Source organism: Bos grunniens, chromosome 16 (assembly GCF_055505025.1).
Source record: "Bos grunniens cultivar Pamir isolate PY7600 chromosome 16, Bosgru_T2T1.0, whole genome shotgun sequence".
Classification (NCBI taxonomy): domain Eukaryota; kingdom Metazoa; phylum Chordata; class Mammalia; order Artiodactyla; family Bovidae; genus Bos; species Bos grunniens.
This window is the reverse complement of record NC_141180.1, coordinates 49,386,031-49,406,834: the sequence shown is the minus strand read 5'-3', so window position 1 is coordinate 49,406,834 and position 20,804 is coordinate 49,386,031. Positions and strand designations below refer to the sequence as shown.

Sequence of the window (20,804 nt, the reverse complement as noted above, 5' to 3'; positions counted from 1 at the left end):
TCTCCAACAACGTTTAAACCAGGAAATATTTTAAGCTTAACCCAGTGCTATCTGCAAAGCAGTGATATATCAACACAGAATGTTCTTTTCTATCTTGATTGGACATGTTGAAAACATTTTCGTCGGTCCACTCATGTGCGTATGTGTATGTATGTGTGTGTTTATAAAATGCATATATGTGTATAAGATCCAGGTGCCTATGCACACATGGTGTGTTTAGTTCTTACAGCAGACAACTAATTTGAACTCTTTGGATCCATCATCTTCACGTCTAATGGCCCGTTACCAGCAGTTTGCTTTGCTCTGCTTCCCTGTAGGGTGACTAATTAATAAACTTTTCCTTAATTGAGTTCTGGCTCCCAGGTCCAAGGGGATTATTACTTATATATAAGTAAACAAAATTTCCATTTTAAACAATGCTCCAAATCTCATTATACTTTAAACAGATATAAATTCACTGAGGTCAAGCAAGCCGCAGGCTAGGAGGCTATGTGCCTTCTGGCCTAAATTCTCTTCCTCACAGGAAGCCAGGTGCTGTGGCAGGCAGGTGACGCCCCCAGATCCTTCAGGGCTCACCCCATCATCAGCCTCGAGGCCTGCACTGTCTTTGTTCTCATCCACAGCCATGTTAGAAAGTAACTATCGAGGTTCTGGAAGCCATTAATGGTATCTGCCTTTTCTTTAAACCTGAATTTATTATTTAAAAGCCATTCACTTCCACACTTTACAAATAGGAAGAAAATGAATTTGATGTTAAATATTTAATAAGTGCCCAGGATTGGTGAAGGGCTGACTTGGGTGGATGGTGGGGTTTAAGGAATGTCCTGCTGTTGCTGCTGCTAAGTCGCTTCAGTCATGTCCGACTGTGTGTGACCCCATAGACGGCAGCCCACCAGGCTCCTCCATCCATGGGATTTTCCAGGCAAGAGTACTGGAGTGGGTTGCCATTGCCTTCCCTGTTCCTTCTCCTAGCCTACATTTTTTGGAAGTTGAACGCTAAGTTCTTAGAGTTGAAATAATTTAATCAACCGTTTCTTTGTTATCAAGATTCCTACCTACTTTCAGATTCCAGATTGAGAGCAGACCCATGAAAGGAAGTGAAAAACTGACAACAAAGTTGCTTTAACTTGGTTTGAAACCTAGGAGGAGGAGATTATCCTTCCTCCAGAGCTTTTCGGCTCAGAAACATGTGGAAGCTATTTGGCTCCAGATTCAGATCTTCAGTAAGTCACCCTTTGCTGACAGTACAAGAATCCACTGTAAGCTTTGATTACAATGATTACCGGCTGCTTAAAAGAATAAAATAAATATTTTTTTCAGACTCCCCACATTCATGCTGCTAAGATAGAACCCAGAAAAATCAGTGAGGGCAGGATCTAAAGCCAGCTCTCAGATTGTTAGGAGAACTGTGGATAAAGCTCTGTTAGAGAATTTAAAGGTCTGGATCATTTCATCCCTATCCTAATTCCTTGTCTCCTTCTCTACTAGCAAGTTATTCTAAATGGAAATGCTACACATAATGTGAGCCCTCCACTGAAAATCAATCTCCCCTGAAAGACTCGCATTCAAAAGGTTTTGCTCATCCCCAGCCAGACCTGTATCACCATCACTGGTTGTCAGAGTGATCTGATCAGCTGACAGATGACATATCTCCTCGGGTGCAAGTGAGGGCCAGTACCTCTGGATTCCTGGGCAGCAGCCAGTATAAGTAGTCAAGGCTGTGGGTCCAAGCCTGGATTAGTGGAATTCTGACCCCAGCAACGGTATCTAGCAAGATTTTAGTCCCGGGACTACACAATCCCATAATAGGGGAGAAGGGCGGGGCACATCTCTGGGCCCAGTTAAAACTAAAGGAGCAGGCAGCAAGAAAAGTGAATGACTGATCCATGCGGCTACAAGGATGCATCTCAAATGCACTGCAGCATGCTTAGTCACTCAGTCTTTTCTGACTCCTTTGCAGCCCCATGTGCTGTAGCCCGCCAGGCTCCTCTGTCCATGAAATTCTCCAGGCACAAATACTGGAGTGGGTTGCCATTTCCTTCTCCGGGGGATCTTCCAAACCCAGGGATCGACCCCCATCTCTTGCGTCTCCTGCATTGGCAGGCGGATTCCTTACTGTTGAGCTATCTGGTGAGCCCCTCCAACGCATTATATTAAATGAAAGAAGCCAGACACAAAAGGGCCACACATGGACCACATGATTCCATTTAGGAGATATTCTGGAGGAAGGCAAGACTATAAGGACAAGAATCTGATCAGTGGTTGTCAAGGGCTGGAGAGGGGCCTGAGGGCTAGGGCGAGAGGGACTTTTCTGTACCCATGGCTTTGTTCTCTATCTTGATAGTGGTGGTGGTGGTTACATGACTGAACAGATTTGCAAACATTTATTTAACAATATAGAAAGAGGGTAATTTTTACTAAATTTAAATTATACCTCATAAACCTGAACTAAACAACAACAATTAAGGGATAGGAACAATAACAGAAGACTGGACAAACAAAGGCATTGAGATGGGGGGAGGAGGGAGCTTCCACTTCCCTTAAGCGGAAAGGGGGAATGGAAGCCCCCCACAGCTGCCTCCAGGAGAACCAGTTTCCAACTCTTTGGGCAACAAGGAGCCAAACTGGGGGGCCCACCCACAGGCTGAGGCTGCATGTCTTAATTCCAGGTTCTGTGGAATTTGGTTAGTTGGTTGCCTCCCATTATAGTCAATTAGCTCCACAACTTCAGACACCAGGATTAGGCTCCTAACTCAGGGCTTTTGTTTGTCTTTCTGGCATCCAGTCGGAGAGTGCTGAGGGCCAACTGCCTAGGTTTTGAAAAGCCCTGTAGAAGTGGACAGAGAGCTGCTGCTACTTGACCAGCCAAGTGTTGGGGGCCACACTTGCTTTAGAAAAGCCCAGTGAGGTTAATGGACGACTTTGCCCACAGCCCAGGGTCCCACCTAAGACACTCAGCTGAGGGCTGGCACTCAACTTCTGAGCATGGAGTATATACTACTTGGCAGACAAAGATTGGAGTGATGCAGTGCTGGCTTTGAAAACAGTCAAGAGGGGACCCTGTAAGTACTGAGTTGGGTTCCTGGCAGGGCAGCTTGCTCACAGAGCACATCCCAGGCATAGGTGTTCACAGAGAAATGTCACCGCTGGGCATTACCTGAGGGAGGGAGGCAGCCAAGATCTGGTTAGCTATTCAAAAGTCTGATTCACAGTCTATTTTAAAAACATGATTTTGTTTCTTCTGGGTTCATAGAGTGGATTCAAGCTAATGATTAGTAACATGGCCAGGGTGCTTTGATAAGACACATTGGTCTTTCATGATGAGCACTTCTATGGTTTATGAACAAAAATATACTATGAAGCGGTTGTTTTTCTTTGCTAAAGTTTGTTCTGTTACGTTCCCATGACAATTACATGTGTAAATTATCTTTATCAAGCGAGCCCTTTTCTCTTGGATGTTCAAAAGCAAAGGTCAGCCCAGACTGGTGAGATTGTACTACATTTCTTTTAAAAAATTCATTTACTTGATATCTTCTTTTTGGCCGAGCCCCAAGGCATGTGAAATCTTGGTTCTCCCACCAGGGATCAAATCCCATGCTCCCTGCACTGGAAGTGCAGAGTCTTAACCACTGGACCACCAGGGAAGGGCTTAGATTGTGCTATGTTTTAAAGGGTCCCAGGCTGCCCTGGAGGAGAGCCTTCTTCCCAGGGAGGGCAAGGAGGAGCGGGAGTCGAGGCGGACTTACTTCCCCCCTTGCCGCTCTTCTCCATGCGGTACTGGTAGATGTGCAGCGTGAAGAGCATGTGTGAGTTGCGAAGATCATCCTCGTCACAGTCTTGCTGATTGCCCCGCCGGGAGGCGATGGCCGCATCCAGGAAGAAGGCAGCCTTCTCCGCAGTGGGTGCCCGCAGCTCGCTCTGGTTCTGCAGCTGCAAGACATAAGGGAACGGTTGATGCTGCGGGCAAGAGGGCTCGCCTGCCACTCAGGCTGGCTGTCCTTTCCCCACTCTCCAAGGCTGATGTCCTTCTGGAACCAGGGCCCACGCCCATGTGCAAATTCTCAGCTTAATTTATTCATATCTGAAAATTAACCCTAAGCATGCTTATTGGAGAAGAATATTTTTACCCATTTTACAATGGAAGTAGAATCTGTAAGTTGTTCTTGTTGTTTGGTTGCTAAGTCGTGTCTGCCCTTCTGTGACCCCATGGACTGTAGCCCACCAGGCTCCTCTGTCCTTGGGATTTTCCAGGCAAGAATATTGGAGTGGGTTGCCATTTCCTCCTCCAGGGGATCTTCCTGACCCAAGGATTGAACCTGAATCTCCTGTATTGGCAGTGGATTCTTTACTGCTGAGCCACCAGGGAAGCCCAGAATCTGTAAGTGGCAGATGTGAAAAGCAAATGGTTTTATCTCAGTGTTCAGTGGGAGCAGGTGTCCCACCCTGACCTCTGCAGAGCTCAGAAAACCCAACATCCTGGGCAATCCATGTACCTAAGGGACCATGTGGGATGTGACTGCATCTTGAGGTCAAAGATTAGACTGTATAGAAGCAGGTAATCCAGGGTACTATATCTCAAAGAAGTGAAAAAACTTACTTGGCTTTAACTCAACTCTCAATTTTTCCAGCTATTTAATTAAAGTCAATTTTAGGCCACATTTACTAGAATAGTTCTAAAGAAGTAAATGTAAAAGACATGAAAAAAAAAAAAAAACAACCCCAAGATACTTGAATGTCTCATCTATATCATTTGTCTCATCTAAAGGGATATCTACTTTATCTTTAGTTTCTAAATTATGTTCAAGGCATACTCATTAATTGATTAAAGAAGCATCAGGGGGAATGTATCTAAATCCTATGAGATGCCTTGGCAATTACGTTGACAGTAAACCTGATTCAGAGCAATATTATCAGCATTTGACCTGCATTTCTTTATCAGGGGAGGGGAAGAAAAGGAAACTAATATTTCTGATTTGTTCAAGGAAATGATTTGCAGTACGAGCCTTAGGGTCAGTAAAAATTTTGACAGTTTTGCTGACAAAGGTCCATAGAGTCAAAGCTATGTTTTTTCCAGTAGTCATGTATGGTTGTGAGAGTTGGACCACAAAGAAAGCTGAGTGTTGAAGAATTGGTGCTTTTCAACTGTGGTATTTGGAGAAGACTCTTGAGAGTCCCTTGGACTGCAAGGAGATCCAACCAGTCAATCCTAAAGAAATCAGTCCTGAATATTCATTGGAAGGACTGATGCTGAAGCTGAAGCCCAATACCTTGGCCACCTGATGTGAAGAACTAACTCACTAGAAAAGTCCCTGATGCTGGGAAAGATTGAAGGCACGAGGAGGAGGGGACAACAGAGGATGAGATGGTTGGATGGCATCACTGACTCAATGAACATGAGTTTGAGCAAGCTCCAGGAGATAGTGAAGAACAGGGAAGCCTGGCATGATATAGTCTACGGGGTCAAAAAGAGTCAGACACGACTGAGCAACTGAACTGAATTGAACTGATTCTGACTCTAACTGCACCCATAATTCTGAACTGGGAGAGTTGATATTTAGAACTTAAGGCCACCACAATCCTCAAACTTCAAAGACAGATTTTCTTGTGCTCATTGTTTTATATTTATTATGGCAGAAAAACAACCCAAAGAATGTTTAATATTCTGTCCTCTTCTTCGGTTTCAGTTATTCGGAGCTTTCACCTCTGTGGAACTCCATTATTGATGTTATCAAAGTGAATGGAGGTTATGGCATAGTTGAATGTCTAGGTGGTGCTTAGAGTGGGAACAGTGGGTAGGGTCACACCAACTCCATCACAGGTGCTGTGTAGACGAGGTCTGAGCACGGTCTTATGCTTCCAACTGGTGGTTCTCAAAGTGCAGTCCCCAGACCAGCAACATCAGTATGACATAGGAACTTGTTACAAATGCATATTTCAGGGCTCTATCCCAGGCCTACTGAATCAGAAATTCTAGAGGTGGAGCCCAGCAGTCTGTGTTTTAGCAAATCTTCCAGACAACTCTGATGAAGACTGAAGTTTGAGAACCACTGTATTAAGGTTTGTATGACCACTTAGCTTGCATTCTATTTAGGTTTCATATACAAATAATATCTGATGCATCATTAAAACTATGAAAAGCCAATTTTAGTCAGACATGGTACAGACCTTTGGGCATTGCTGAGAACTAACCAGGCTATCACAAGTGACAGTCGGCAGAAACATCCAAGAGGGCTTCCTGGAAGAAGTGACATCTAGCCAATACACCCAAATAAGGAGTTAGCCAGATGAAGAGCTAGAGGAGAGGAGCAGGCACTGTTCCACGCACAGGGAATAGAATTTGCAAAGGCCCAGGGTAAGAAGGAGGATGGTGGATGCTTAGAGTCTTGCTCCTGAGAGTGCGGTCAGTCACTGGGAAGCTTGTTAGAAATGCATGATCAGGGGCCCAATCCCAGGCCTTCGGAACCAGAATCTGCATTTTTAACAAGATCCTCAGGGCTTCTTATACACATTAAAGTTTGAGAGTCACTGCTTTCTGAGGTGATCTAAATGTAATTTAAGAAGAGTGGCAAGGAGGGAAGTGGGAACAGGCAATCCTGGAAGGCCACGTAAGGCTGTGGATCATGAGGATGCACAATGGAAGGAGGATCTGAGATGCTTTAAGCAGGGCAAGAACATGGACAGGTATGAGTAGATGGGGTAATGGAGGGGGTACCTTCACCTGAGAAAATAATCCCACTTGATGAGACAGGTATTCTACTTATCAAAATGAACACATCTAAAATGGAGGCATCTGAAAAAACTAGAAACTAAAGCCTACTGCTAGAGACTGAAAGAGGTGATTATTCTGGGTGTGAACCAGGGACCTCCCAGGTCATTCCTGCATCTACCATCAAACAGCGAGGTAGAAACACTTTCAACAGGCAAGACATCCTGAAGAGGCCAACTGGAACTTCTCTTGGCTTAGCAATTATATCATGGTTCTAATTAGAAAGTGGTTATTAGTTTTTCCTACAGCACCACTAATCCGGCTGTAAACCAGTGCCAGAAACACAGTTTATAGAGCCATAAACAGTCCCAGTAATGGCTGGAGCTATTTGTGCAAAGCAGTAAATATTTCGGCTTGTTGTTAAACAAAAGAAAGATTGTACTCTTTTTTTTTTTTTTGAAAAGGGGCGTAAAGAAAAGTGAATTCAATTTCCCCCGATTGCTACAACAATTGTGGCTCCTGCTCATTGTCAATTAGATTCAAGGTACAAATATTTAGGTTGGGCGAGCAGCTGGCCCTGCAGCTGCAGGCCATAAAGTTCCAGTCCACTTTAAAGTAAACACTTGCAAGCCTTCCCAGTTTACATGTTGAGTGAGTCACGAGGTGAAGTGCCCCAGCCGCTGAGGGAGGGATGAGCCACCCGGAACTGACCAAGCCCCTGGAAGCAATCACCTGTGTGCCACAGATGGGGTCCTCGCACAGGTACACGCCTGGGGACTGGCCGTCCTGCAGGCTGCCTGTGGCCACCTCCGACAGCAGGTCCCGAAGGTTCTCTTCTTTACCCCACACCTCCACGGCTGAGATCCGCACTGAGAAACGTGCTCCAGTCTTTTCTTTCCGTTCGTTGATCAGCTTGAAGAGCCAAGAGATGGCACAGGGGATGATGCCCAGGTTTTGCATGGAGTCATCTTTGCCAATCATGGTGTAGGACTTTCCTGGGAGGGTGAGGGAAGAAAGAATAGCAGCTTGAGTGTCTGGACATCATTCTGCAGTCTCAAGAATAGATGCCAAGGATTCAGGAGAAAGGCCTGGGGAGTGGGGAATGGGAAGAAAGGAAACGAAAAGGTGAAAAATGTTCAACAACAAAACAAAATTTGACAGCAACGACAAAGCAGACATTTCCAAGTACTACTGATGGAAGGGCTATAATAAAGAATGTGAGAACCCAGACTGATGTCAAGGTTAAATCACAATTGACCTCGAGGAAGATCCCACAATATCACAAGCTGTCCAGTTTCCGCACTGTTTTCCTCACGGTGCAAAGGCTAGAGGTGTTTCATCACTGTTACGGGTCTTTTTATCACACCCCACAGGTTCACGCCACATGCTTACACTTTGTATCCTTTCTCAAGTTAAATGCTGTGTATACTTTTATAGCATGAGCAAATTCCCTTTAAAATCTGGATCACTGCTTTGATCAGAGATCAAGAAGTGGTAGTGAGATGAAATGGGCTTTCTATCCTGGCCTAGAACTGGCTCCATCATAGCAAAGTTGCTGCTGCGAGCTCTGCCCAGGGCCATTTTTTGGAACGCCCCAAATTACTAACTTATCAAGCATGCCAGGTAAGGCCTGGTGAGCAGATGGCCATAGGTCAGGATTAAGAATGCGCTTCAGGGGGATTCGGTCATCAGGCCCTCACAGAGCTGTGTGGAGGCCTCTTTTCCCAGGTGCTTCAGCTCAGGTGGGTTCCCGACCACTGGGTGGTGGGAAGTAGGGGTGCTGCCAGACTGATCCCCCCAGACAGGGGCTAATGGGGTCTGGGCTTTGCTTGCTGCTCCAGTGGCTGCTCCTCTGGCTTTATGTAGAATCCGAGAGGAAAGGGGGGCCCTCTCTGCTCCCCAACAACCCCTGCTCAGGAAATGTAATTTTCCTGCTGGCTTTCTGGGCATGACCCTGACCCAGACCAAGTGTGAACAACCCCATTACTCTTTGTTCATCTTCTGGACTTTAAGGCTTTACTAGATGACTAGGGATCCACTTAGGGTAAACATCTACATTTCAGAAGCAGAAACGGTTATTCATGATTACTCAGTTCAGCACTGCAGGAAAACACCTTCCCCTTCATCTGAGGACAGTACAGAAGAAAGGATGAAGTAATGGGGAATCCAGCAAGCAGCATGAAGAAGCGAAGTTCTCACTGACCCAGCTTGGCGTGGCCGAAACAGAACACACAGCCATCTGCCCCGTTGACCACAGACTGGATCACTTCTGCCACGGTTCCAGCACACACTTCAGCCTGGCACACACAAGAGGAGACACAAGCTGTGAGTGGACCATTAACAATGGAAACTCGTGCCTGCTTTCCTGGGGCTCAGGGTCACAAAGCCTTGGCATTTTCAGACAGCTCGGCTCTAATGGAGCCCTGGAGGTCTTCAGAACCCTTAATACTTCCCAGTCCCTTGCAAGCCTGAGCGTTACACTCATTACATGCAATCCACCCTTCTGCTAATCGTACATTTCAGTTGCTGTCTCTGCAGGCGAGGCAGGAACAGGCTGGAATAGGAATCCAGGGTGCCTTCACGGACCTCACACCCTTCTCTGATTTGCCATTCTGGCCTCCTTGTACAAATATTTAAATTTTCCATTCACCCTCTGCTAACTAGATCCTTTCACACACACACACACACACACACACACACACACGAGTTTATGAAATAGATTAGGCTTTATTAGAGAGTAAAAGGTGATGTGCCATTTCAGGAAAAAGTGACCTTGAGATACATTATAGTTCTAATATAAGCGGGAGGTTAATGATGGATGTCTGCTTTGTCTTCCTAACTCCCTCCTCTTTCTCCATCTCCAACCTTCCCTTTTCAAACCCAGCTTTTTCTTTCTTTCTCTATAGATACACTCAACATATACACTATTAATCACCATCGGTCAGTACATTACAATGGGTTTTCTTCAGCCTGTTATATGTCTCATCTCCAATGTGACTATTAAATCTTTGGACAGAGGTCAGGCTCTTGGTGACTTTTGGTATTTCCCCGTTAACACCCAGTAATACGGCGCTCTGCAAATGATAAGAAAGTATATTTTATGAATGGATTTGGGGATCTGGGAAGTCCCTCTGGTTAGCATCCAAGGCTTTCACGGCAGCGAGAGGGCAAATCACTCGCCATGTGCTGCACCTTCTTTTCTGCCTCAGCATCGTGGCGGATCTGAAGCAGTCGGAGGATGTGCAAACTGATAGCTCCACGGGCATCGGAGCAATGTGCCTCCTAGTGGGAATCTGAGAACTGCAGCCTCGGCAATGAATGCAGTTATTCAACTCCAGGTTGCAGCAACACAATGAACCTAAGTGTTCAAAAATCAATTTTCTCCCCTGAACTGAAACAGAAAAACCACACTCCCAACAATTGTCAGCTGTTCTGGTGGTCAGCTCGGCAGCTCTACTGGGGGCTCCCACTCAACGAAGGCGGTAGCTGGACAAGGCTGTGGTGGGGACCACAGGCTCTGTCTCACCCCCAGAGCCTAAGCAACGAGAGCCCAGTGCCAAACCCTGAGATGGAGGCAGTGGAAACTTGATGGAATTTGCTAACGTGCCTCTGCAGGACCGGGAGAAGTTATCAACAAATGAATCCTGCCTTCCTTGGATATGAAGTGAGATGGGATCTAGGAGGTTGAGAGCCCATCTAGAGCCATACATAAAAAAACCATATTAGGTTCAAGGTCAGCAAAGAGAAAGATGCTTGAATGTGAGCCAAATCCACACACATCCCTGACTCCCCTGTCCAAAGGCCCGAGGTCAGAGAGATACAGGAGCGGCCTCACAGGGCACAGGGTGGGTGGGCAGGTGGGTGGGCAGGTGCAGAATTCCTGCTCAGTGTTCACTGAGAAGAGAATGCTCAGCAACATGTCCATCTGGTGTTTGTTAGGAGCTAACTGTGGTCCCTGGAGGCCCTTTGCTGTCTTTCCCCTTGAACTGAGGGACAGGAGCCTTCCCAAGCAGACTCCATGGGCAGGGCTGGGCTCCCCACAGGCAGGCCTCAGTTCTCCCACCCACCCTTCCTGGTGATGACAGAATGTTTGTGTTCCCCTTCCTCCACCCAAGTTCATATGTTGAATGTTCAATGTGATGGTATTTGGAGGTGGAGCCTTTGGGAGGTGATAAGTCATGAGGGTGGAACCCTCGTGGATGAGATTAGCGCCCTTACAAAAGAGGCCCCAGAGAACTCTCCTGCTCATCCCACAATGTAAGGATGTATGGAGAAGACAGCTGTCTATGAATCAAGAAGCACCCCTCACCACACACTGAAACTGCCAGCTCCTTGATCTTGGACTTCCAACCTTCAGAACTGTAAGAAATAAATTTCTCTTGCCTGTAAGACACCCAGTTTGTGCTGTTTCATTAAGAGGGTGCAAATGGACTAAGACACCTCCCAAAAGCTGGACCCAGCAGAGGTCTGCCCCAGCAATGGGCAGCTGATGACTGCCAAGCCCACTTGAGGGTACTGAGGGTAGCTTATAAGGAGGAGCAAGGGCTGTTCTAATCACTGCTTAGCTTCAGGAATCTGATGTCCTTAGAGACCCAGTGAAAGCGAAGCTCATGACTGCTTTGGGCCACTGTGGTGGCTGCTGCTTCACAGGACAACCACAGGGCCTGAGAGCAGAGGCCCCTTCGGCACATGTCCCTACTTTCCCGTTTGGGAGGCTCAAAGCGTGTTCCCTCAAAGGGGCTGAGGCTGGCCATGCCAGCAGCCTGATATCACTATTAACAATGACAACAGAATAGTAAAAATAGCATTTATCGGACACTCACTACATCCAGGCTCTGCTCTAAGCACCTCATATGTATCCATGCAGTGAATCACAGCAACCGCATGAGGCATATTTTGATCTTGTTTTCATTTTATGGTTGAGCACGCTGAGGCCCAGAGAGGTGAAGTGACTTGCCCAAGGACACATTGCTAGTAAATAGTGGATAAAATGGCGGGAGGACAAAGATACAACACCATACTGAGCAGGACACAAATTGCTTCCTAGGAAGAATCCAGGACGGATGTCCACCCAGGAAAGGGTCTATGAATGAGAGACTGAATTTTTGAGTCTCAGTTTCCTTGTCTGTAATGTGAAAATAGCAATAACTCCCTTTCCAATACCACTGGATTCCAAGAAGAGTCCAAGTGGGTTAATGCACATGAAACTTCTTGAAAACTGCAAATTTACTAATTTATAGAACTGTCATTTACTATATTAGAATTGTAGCAAAATCAAAGCACTCTGAAGTGAGTGCAACTGACAGAGTGAGCACATGAGCCCTGGAACCAAGTGTGAAATGTAAGCAAAGACTAGCAATAAAGATGGCTCCCTTTTCCAGAATAAATCTAAAACTCATTAATAGGCCACACTTAATTTAGGGTTTGCTTTGGAATTCTTATGACTTAGGGAGATTTGCTTTTGAAAAGTTTTAGCTTAATTAAATTATTTGTAGGTCATTTATTAGACCCAATATCAGGTTTAGATTAGTGAGCCCATTGGGTGGTACAACACACAAAAAATGTAATGAAGAGAGAAACTATAGAACTTATTCATAAAGTACTTCATCTTTTCATGGTAAAACTCTTTGGGGAAACCACATGCTCGGCTTGTTGATGAATGGAGCCTATAATATGTGCTAAGTGCCTATGGTGTAATATAGGTGCCCATGTGACTATCACCACTTCCTACACTCAGATGCCACGTGGAGGAAATTAACAGGAGCTGCAAATGGCAGCCATCAGCACCCTGTCTGCAGGTTCTGCTCTAGGCTATTAGTTACCTGATTGTACATTGTTTTGTATAAATCTTGGGAAGTACTGGAAATTTATCAGGAAGATGCAGGTGTCTGATGCCAAAATGCAGGCAAAGTAGGCCACTGTACACCTATAACCTGGGTTACAGATGTCTGCTACACGATCCAGTGCACCAATTCATGGCAGATGAATTGCACCAGATGGTGTAAGTGGATCTTCTAGTAGACATCTGTTCCTACTGGGATGGGTTCCAGGAGCTTTGGTTAAGGAATCTTGGCATCCTGGGCCCCCAAGAAGCCTCCAAATTACACTCATAACAGAACAACAAAAATGGCCACAATTCTCCCCCCGCCCCATGTGTTTTCCCCTTGCAATGTGACTCTGCAGCTCCTCCAATCAAGAGGCAGAGCCTCTTCCCACCCCTCAAATTTTGACCAATCAAATTCAGCAAAAGGGACGATGTGTCAGTTCTGAGCTTAAGACCACAAGAGGCCTGCAAGCTTGGATCCTGTCACTGCCATGACAGCAAGCCCAAGATAGCCTGCAGGTTGATAAGAGACAACGTGGAAGACAGACCAAGTGAGCTGGCCAATGCCACTCTGGACCAGCCTACAGCTGGCCAACCCTCAAACATGTGATAGCATCCAGCTAAGATCAATGGAGGTCCTGACCCAAACCAGAGCTGATCACTTATGCACAGGTGTGCCAAGCTGGGTGTAGAGGAATGCTCAGCTGACCCACAGACTCATGAGTGATAATAAATGATTCCTGTTTTAATCCACTAGGTTTAGAGCAGTTTGTAAAGCAGCAAGAGCTATCCCTAGCCTGACCCAGGCCACAGGACTGCATGACAGCCTCAATTTCTCTGCCTAACACTCCAGGTCCTCACTAGGACTACCCTCTATGGAGCTGGAGCTGCTACTGCTAAGTCGCTTCAGTCGTGTCCAACTCTGTGCGACCCCAGAGACGGCGGCCCACCAGGCTCCCCTGTCCCTGGGATTCTCCAGGCAAGAACACTGGAGTGTGTTGCCATTTCCTTCTCCAATGCATGAAAGTGAAAAGTGAAAGTGAAGTCACGCAGTCGTGTCTGACTCTCTGTGACCCCATGGACTGCAGACTACCAGGCTCCTCCATCCATGGGATTTTCCAGGCAAGAGTACTGGAGTGGGGTGCCATTGCCTTCTCTGATGGAGCTGGAGAACCCTGCCTAATTCTAACCCAGCTCCTTGAAACACCTTTTCTCTTCTTATAGGTTCACACCCAGAAGCCCAGGCAGAGACACGTCCCTGGTGGTCCACTGCAGATGTCCAGGCAGAAGTGGGGTCCCAGTGGACCAGTTGCCAGCACCTTGATGCAGCTGTTCCTGAAGCTTCCAATTTGGCCTGCTCCCTTCCTGCTCCTGTTTGCCATCCACTGATTGGCTCACTCTTCCTTCTCTCCAAGAGTACGTTCTGCTGAAATCCTGGCACAGCCTGCCCAAGGTGTGACACCAACCATTCAAAAGGACTGAACTAGTCAATGGAACTCAAACTGCCTTGCAAACGTTGCTATGTGGACAGTGGAACTGACCCAACAGACTGTTTTGGAAGGCAGCTCTTGGGTCCTAGTGAATTACAGATTCTTGAAACTAATCAATATTGCCTGAACCTGAGGAGGCGTTATACCCACCTGAGAAGCATCCTGTGGAAAAACCGCATCGAAGGCAAACATCTTGGGAGGAACTTGGTTCCCTCTCTTTTGGAAGGCATTTAGACCTCCACACGCCAGGGGGTCATACAAGGTGATCTGCTTCTTCCGCGGGTCCACCTTTAAGAAAGAGCTGGATTCTGAGGTATCGCGAGCCAGCGTGGAACAGATGCGAAGCATGACTTTCACCTGTTAAGAAACAAAGGCAGGAAATGACAGGCATTAAGGTGGGCTGCCGTCTATGGGGTCGCACAGAGTCGGACACGACTGAAGGGACTTAGCAGCAGCAGCAGCAGCAGCAAGACACTTGGATACTTTATGACGGAGCACTTTTATGTCCTTTGGAGATACAAGTGTATATGGCAGTGTGGAATCATCTCATGACAAATTACGATAAAATGCACAATGAATTAGCAACATAATCCTCAGCAGGTCATGGGAAAACTGACTTATTTATAATTACCAGGTAGAATATTTTGATAGGTCCGTTACTTTATTACAGTACTGGCACATTACGCTCTTTGTCTTCCTATTAATATAAATAGAAAGTTAACTGTACCCAGGTGGCCCAATTACTTAGATGAAAAGGTAATCTGGACTGCCACGCTTTGGGGGCTAGCGTAGTTCCCTTGAAGCTCGCAGATCAATAAACCCTGGACATAAAAGTTAGCTCCGTAATTTACTCCTTGCCTCTTGCACATCAGGACTCTTAGAGACAAAAACCCACAGTTATTAGTGTCATCATTAGAGGCCTGGGAAAATGGCTTGTTTTTAATGACCAGCATTTGAAATGTGTTCCAAGGGGCAAAAGTGATACAAGATTTGTTTGAAACATGTTATTTGGGATCCTATTAAGTGAGTGCATAGAAATGGTCATTTCAGGGGATGAAAGCACATCTCTGCGGGAAACAGGAGGCAGCACCCCTTTAACCTGCCTCTTAAGTCATCGAACGTGGACATTTCTAGTGCTCAATCCAGCCCAGCCCCATCCCAGGGCTGAGCAGGGCACTTGTGGGAATGGACTGCTTGCCCTGGACTCTTTGAGTTGAGTAGGAGTCGAGCTGAAGCCTCACGCACAGTTCTGGAGGCTCAAGTCCTGAGAAAATGGCAGCATTTGCTCCCTTACCAGCTCTTGTTACCGTGGAGCTAGTTCAGTCCAAATGTGTAAGCACCTAACCTAGGCGCCAGGCACTGGGGCTGCAAAGACCATAATACGGTCTCTTTGCAAAGACCAGCAGGGCAGACAGACACAAAGGCAGGGGACTTTTTTAATACAAGGAGGCAAATTCTGATGTTATAAATAGGGTTACTTTTATTATTTAAATTTATATATTTATTTAATTGGCCGTGCTGTGTGGAATGTGGGATCTTCATTCCCCGACCAGGGATCAAACCCACGCCACCCCTCACCCCACATACACACATTAGCTTTGTTGCAATTGGAAGCTCAGAGTCTTAACCACTGGATCACCAGGGAAGTCCCACATAGGGTTATTTTTGAACTCCTCTCTACATCATGCCCTCTTCATCTAATCAATGTTCAGGCCTGATGAAATCTCAATCATCAATTTTGGGGAAAAAGACTGTAAAATTTTACATCAAAGATTTCAAGCACACAGAAATGCTCAGAGAATACTCTCCACTGTGCCTAGTGAGTGAGGTCATCCTCCTGCTTATCTCAGCCTGTCTGCTGAGGCACAGGAACTCATCTGCAGAGGGCAAAGCTGAAACGTCAAGAACTCTTAGGGCACTGGACTCATCGGATGTCCTGCATCCTGTCCTGGCTGGCTTGTTGTTATCACTTAAGAATAGTACTCTAGTGCGGATACAGAGGCTGGTCATAGTGGAAGAGGGCAAGGTTGGGATGAAGCTGACCTCTCACAGTCAAATCTCTGTTCTCCCACTGAGGTCATATTTTGCTGCTCTTGTTGTTCAGTCACTAAGCTGACTCTTTGCAACCCCATGGACTGCAGCAAGCCAGCCTCCTCTGTTCTCCACGATGTCCCAGAGTTTGCTCAGATTCATGTTCATTGAGTCAGTGATGCAACCTAACCCTCTCATCCTCTGCCACCCTCTTCTCCTTTTGCCTTCAGTCTTTCCCAGCATCAGGGTCTTTTCCAAAGAGTCACCTGAGCACTGAAGATTGAGTGCTTTCAAACTGTAGTGCTGGAGAAGACTCTTGAGCATCCCTTGGACAGCAAGGAGATCAAACCAGTCAATCCTAAAGGTAATCAACCCTGAAGATTCATTGGAAGGACTGATGCTGAAGCTCCAATGCTTTGCTATGTGATGGGAAGAACCAACTCACTGGGAGGTCAAGTAATGGTACCTGTCTTTTGCTGAGGGTCTATGGTATGCTAAAGCTGTGCTATTACCAATGGTATCTTACTTAACCCTCTCAATAAGCCTGTGCATAGGTGGACTGTCCAGATTTTAAAGATGAGAAAACAGATGTTACAGAACTTGTGGGTGGTACAGCTGGGCTCTGATCCCACCTCTGACTCCAAAACCCCGAAAAGTATCCAACCCATACATTTTCCATTATGCCAACTACTGCCTTCCATACACAGTCAAACTTCTCAGAGCCTCAGTTTTCTCATCTGTATATTAGGAACAATGCCTATCTCATGGGATTGTTGTGAGAATGAATTGACATGTGAAGTACTGAACACAGAGTAGGGGCCTCTTGATTCCTATTTCTCCCCCTCCTTCCTCTTCTCCCCCTCCTCCTCCCCCATCTTCTGCCTCCCCTCCTCCTCCTGCCTGAACTTGCCTCTCTCTGAATCACGATATTCTAGCATTTTCCAATCACAGTGTGAATGATAAGGTTTTAGAACACTTTGCCCTGGACTCAAACAGGATGCCATGGGGGAATCACTGCAGATGGAGCTGGATATGAAGTGCTGGGACTTACAAGGCTCCCATAAGTAAAACACCGTCTAGTCTCATACACAGTCACTGCATATATGACAATAACCATCACATCTGTCTACATTTCATTCTGGCAATTTTCTTGTTCACTGTGAATGTCTCCAATCTTCTTTCAGTTCCACTCATGTCTGTAGATTTGCCCCACTTACACAGCAGGTGTGCTAAGAGCATGTATTCAAATTGCAACTTTGGGTAGGTGCCTGGGGCCTCTGGGCTTTCTGTCAGACAACCTCCTGGCCCAGCCCCTGAGTGCTACAAGTCAGGGATGATGCAACCCCAGGCAGAACTGATGGAGTCACATGGCCGACTGCTTTTCCATTTCACAATTTCACATGCAATCTCTGGGTAACTAGAGGTGCTGAATGTAAAATATGAGCTAAGCCAGGCAAGGGCCCACAAGGAGAAGCAGGAGAGAAGGGACTGGATCGGCGAGTCATTTGTTCAGGAGGAAGGCTTCTGAATCTTAATGAAGTTCCAGGCCTGCGGTTCAATTTTCCCAGACAAGCTGCAGATCTCAGCCGCTGGTCTGACCAAGGAGATCCACAGCTCTTTAAAAACTCACTGAATTCTGGGCTGAGGTAAATGCCACCCTCCATTCTCTTCTTTGCAATTCATTTAAATAAATGGATATATATTTTTTTCACCCTTAAAGGAAGGAAATTGGGTTTCTCTGCTTCATTTCTTTGTGTCATTATTCCTTGAGCCCAGCATTCCACTTCCTACTAATCCTCTGTAATTAAAGTGCTAAGGAGATACCACTTGTGATCAAGAAAGTCCCCCAACTTCTTGCCAGGAGTTTGTGCTTTTGTTGCAAACACTGGTAGGTTCTTGGCAACATCTCCTACAACCCTCCTTCTCACCACTGCCCTGAGAAGAGGGTCCCCACAGCTGTCGACATGCACAGCCTTCTCCCCAGCTCTCAGGGTCAAGGGGAGTATTTTAGGCCCAGCAACTGAGGATCTAGAAAGGCCCAGAGTGGGGGAATGCCAGCCAGTGCCCTGACTCCCTGAGAGGAGCTGAGCACCTCACCTACCGAAGTGCTCCCTGGCAGAGACTCCACTTTGTCTCATTCATTGAAGTTTTCAGTGGCTGGTGCAGGACAGGTGTTGCTCCCAACAGCATGTATCTTGCTGTCCTGCTCATTAATCATTCCAGCGCCTCCTCCTGGATGGCCTGGCGGGACTAATGGAGAGGCGGGTTTGTGAGACTCACAGAGCCTTGACTCTGAACTGGACAGACTCTCCATCAATGTGAAGCAGCGCCGACTGCCTCAGCCTTCTGGGGAGCCCACGACAGGCACGGTGCTCACTGCTCCATCCATGTGATCACCCAGACCCCCGCCTATACTGAGGCTGAGGACCGACCAGAAAGGTTCCTCACCGCCTATATCTCCACCCACAAGCTGTCTGGTCACAGGCTGTCCTCAGACTATAGGGCTCAGGAGGGCTGGGGGCCAATTTGACCATTCAAAGGGTCGCTCATCAGTCAGAGAAAGACTACAGGCAATGGTGAGGTGGTGGGATGTGGAGAGGGCACAGCAGTCCTGCACAGGTGTGACTTTGTTTCAGCTCCTTTGTGGAGCCTCACAATGAAGGCTCTGGACCAACACACATGTAACAGGGATCAGTCCCTGGCAGGTGTCTTGGCCCCCGTCGGTGCAATGAGAGTGTGCTGGCAAGGACAGTTTTCCCTACAAGGTTAGACGGCAGAGTAAATTAACCACCACCATCTTTCAGCTGCGTTCTATTTCTATATTTTGGTTCTTTATCCTGGTGTCTAAGTTCACAGAGTTTTAAGAATCAGCTCAATAGAAGCTGGTCATGGTGATGTCAGATCAACCTAACCATGAACACTGGATAGCATCATTTCTGTCTCAATTCCAGCAGTATTAGAATGATCTTCACCTTCCACATATATTCTTAAGTTCCTAAAATACGTCTGGAAGTGGTTCTTTGAGGCATGCAGAGTCACATAAGATGGGTGCATCAGAACCCACCAACCAGAAGCATGGTGGGGTGAGAAGAGCAGGTGAGACCATCAGAGGGGATTCTAGACCCAAAGGAGCCATCTCCTGAGACAGAACCTCCAAACTGCAGAACCGGGAGCACTGACAACTCCAGCCCAGGGTCAGTTTCTGTCCCACTGAGGCACGCAGTGACGCTAGGGCGGACTGTGATGCATGTAAGCCATGGAAATATCCACCTTGCCATCGCTCATGGGTGACTTTCTCAGCTCAGATGAGAGAGAGAGAGAGAGGCTTGGACCAGACCTGGACCAGAGAGTGAGCTGACATCCAGCCCCTGCCTGATCGAGCCGATGGGCAGGCAGGAAGCATTGCTGGGCTGCCCACAGCACACCAGGAAGCCTTGCCTGGTTTCTGTGTGTGTCTGGATGGGATTCGGCTCTTGAGGAAAAAACATGGGAGAATAACAACAGGCTCTATCGTATCCGAAGTATATCTCCATTCTTACAGGTTCTAGGTGTGATGGGCACTGACTGCAGTGAACTAGGAGCCAGGGGACTGGGTTCTTAGGCAAACATCACCACCAGGCGCAACTGTTCACCTAAAGTGCCACCCATTGGGGTGGGTATGGGAGGGGGGGGCTTGGCTTCCTTATCCCTAATGCGGGCTTGTTGTGTTACCTCCCTTGCAGGACAGGCGTGAAGAGATAAAAAACAAACAAACAAACAAACAAAAAAAACCAAAGACATACTCTAGAAGGGCATACGAATGTGAAATATCATTCTTTGAAGGAAAAAAGGAATTGATTTGCATTCTTCAAACTAATTAGTACAAAATAGACTTTCTGCATCAAATTAATGGCATTAGAAGCCCTTCTCTTAGGCTTAATTTAAAAAATTAAGGCAAAAACTTATTTAATGAATACACACAATGACAAGAGAGACAAGAATAAAATATCCTCCTTCTTCTTCCCCCTCAAATTAAATTAAGGCATATACAGTCTGCTTATGTCTTCTGTAAAGGTGAGTAATCTGTGTAAAATTGGGTCTGAGGCTCTAAAAGCTAAATGAGCTATTTCTCTTATTTTATCCTTTCTTTTCTGTCTTGATCACACAAGATAATATACTCACAATGTCTACTTATGGTACATTAGCCACTTCAGAAAAATTCTCCAGCCATTCTAAGTAAGATGATTGAAGAGACAGGCACCTTAAACAGTATATATTTCTCAAAGTGTATTCTTCTCAACACACTCACTTTTCTGATCTACCAAGAAATTGAGCAATCTTCCATATTCTTCTATGCTTTGGACATTCTGTCAAATCTATTATAAAAGATTTTGATGAAGTACCAATTTCTAAAACACGCTGCAAAGGATTAAGGGTGTGATTTTCCAGCCATTATTTAAAGAGTGCTTTCCTACTTAGATGGAGAAGGAAATGGCAACCCAGCCCAGTATTTTTGCCTAGAGAATCCCACGGACAGGGAGCCTGGTGGGCTGCAGTCCAAGGGGTCGCAAAGAGTTGGACACGACTGAGCGACTAACATCCACTTCCTACTTAGAGCCTAACGTAAGAGTCTCTTGCTGATCAATCACTGGCACACTGAAACCCACAAGGTTGACTTTCCTTCACCCTTTTGAGTTACCAAATGTGCGTGATAGGAGAGAGGGCCAAAGATGTTTTGTAAAGAAGCAAATTAAAATTGGGTTTTAGAACAGAA

At 46.4% G+C, this 20,804-nt stretch overlaps 1 protein-coding gene across 1 annotated transcript in view; it reads right to left on the bottom strand.

Annotated features, from left to right (window-relative positions):
* The window catches only part of KIF26B (kinesin family member 26B), a 518,582-nt gene that overhangs the window by 82,124 nt on the left and 415,654 nt on the right, over positions 1-20,804 (bottom strand). The window contains exons 6-9 of the mRNA XM_086344948.1: positions 14,171-14,377; positions 8,910-9,003; positions 7,439-7,701; positions 3,747-3,930 (exon numbers count right to left, since the gene is read on the bottom strand). Of these exons, the coding sequence (XP_086201074.1) occupies positions 3,747-3,930; positions 7,439-7,701; positions 8,910-9,003; positions 14,171-14,377 (748 nt within the window). The remainder of the gene's footprint in view (positions 1-3,746; positions 3,931-7,438; positions 7,702-8,909; positions 9,004-14,170; positions 14,378-20,804) is intronic.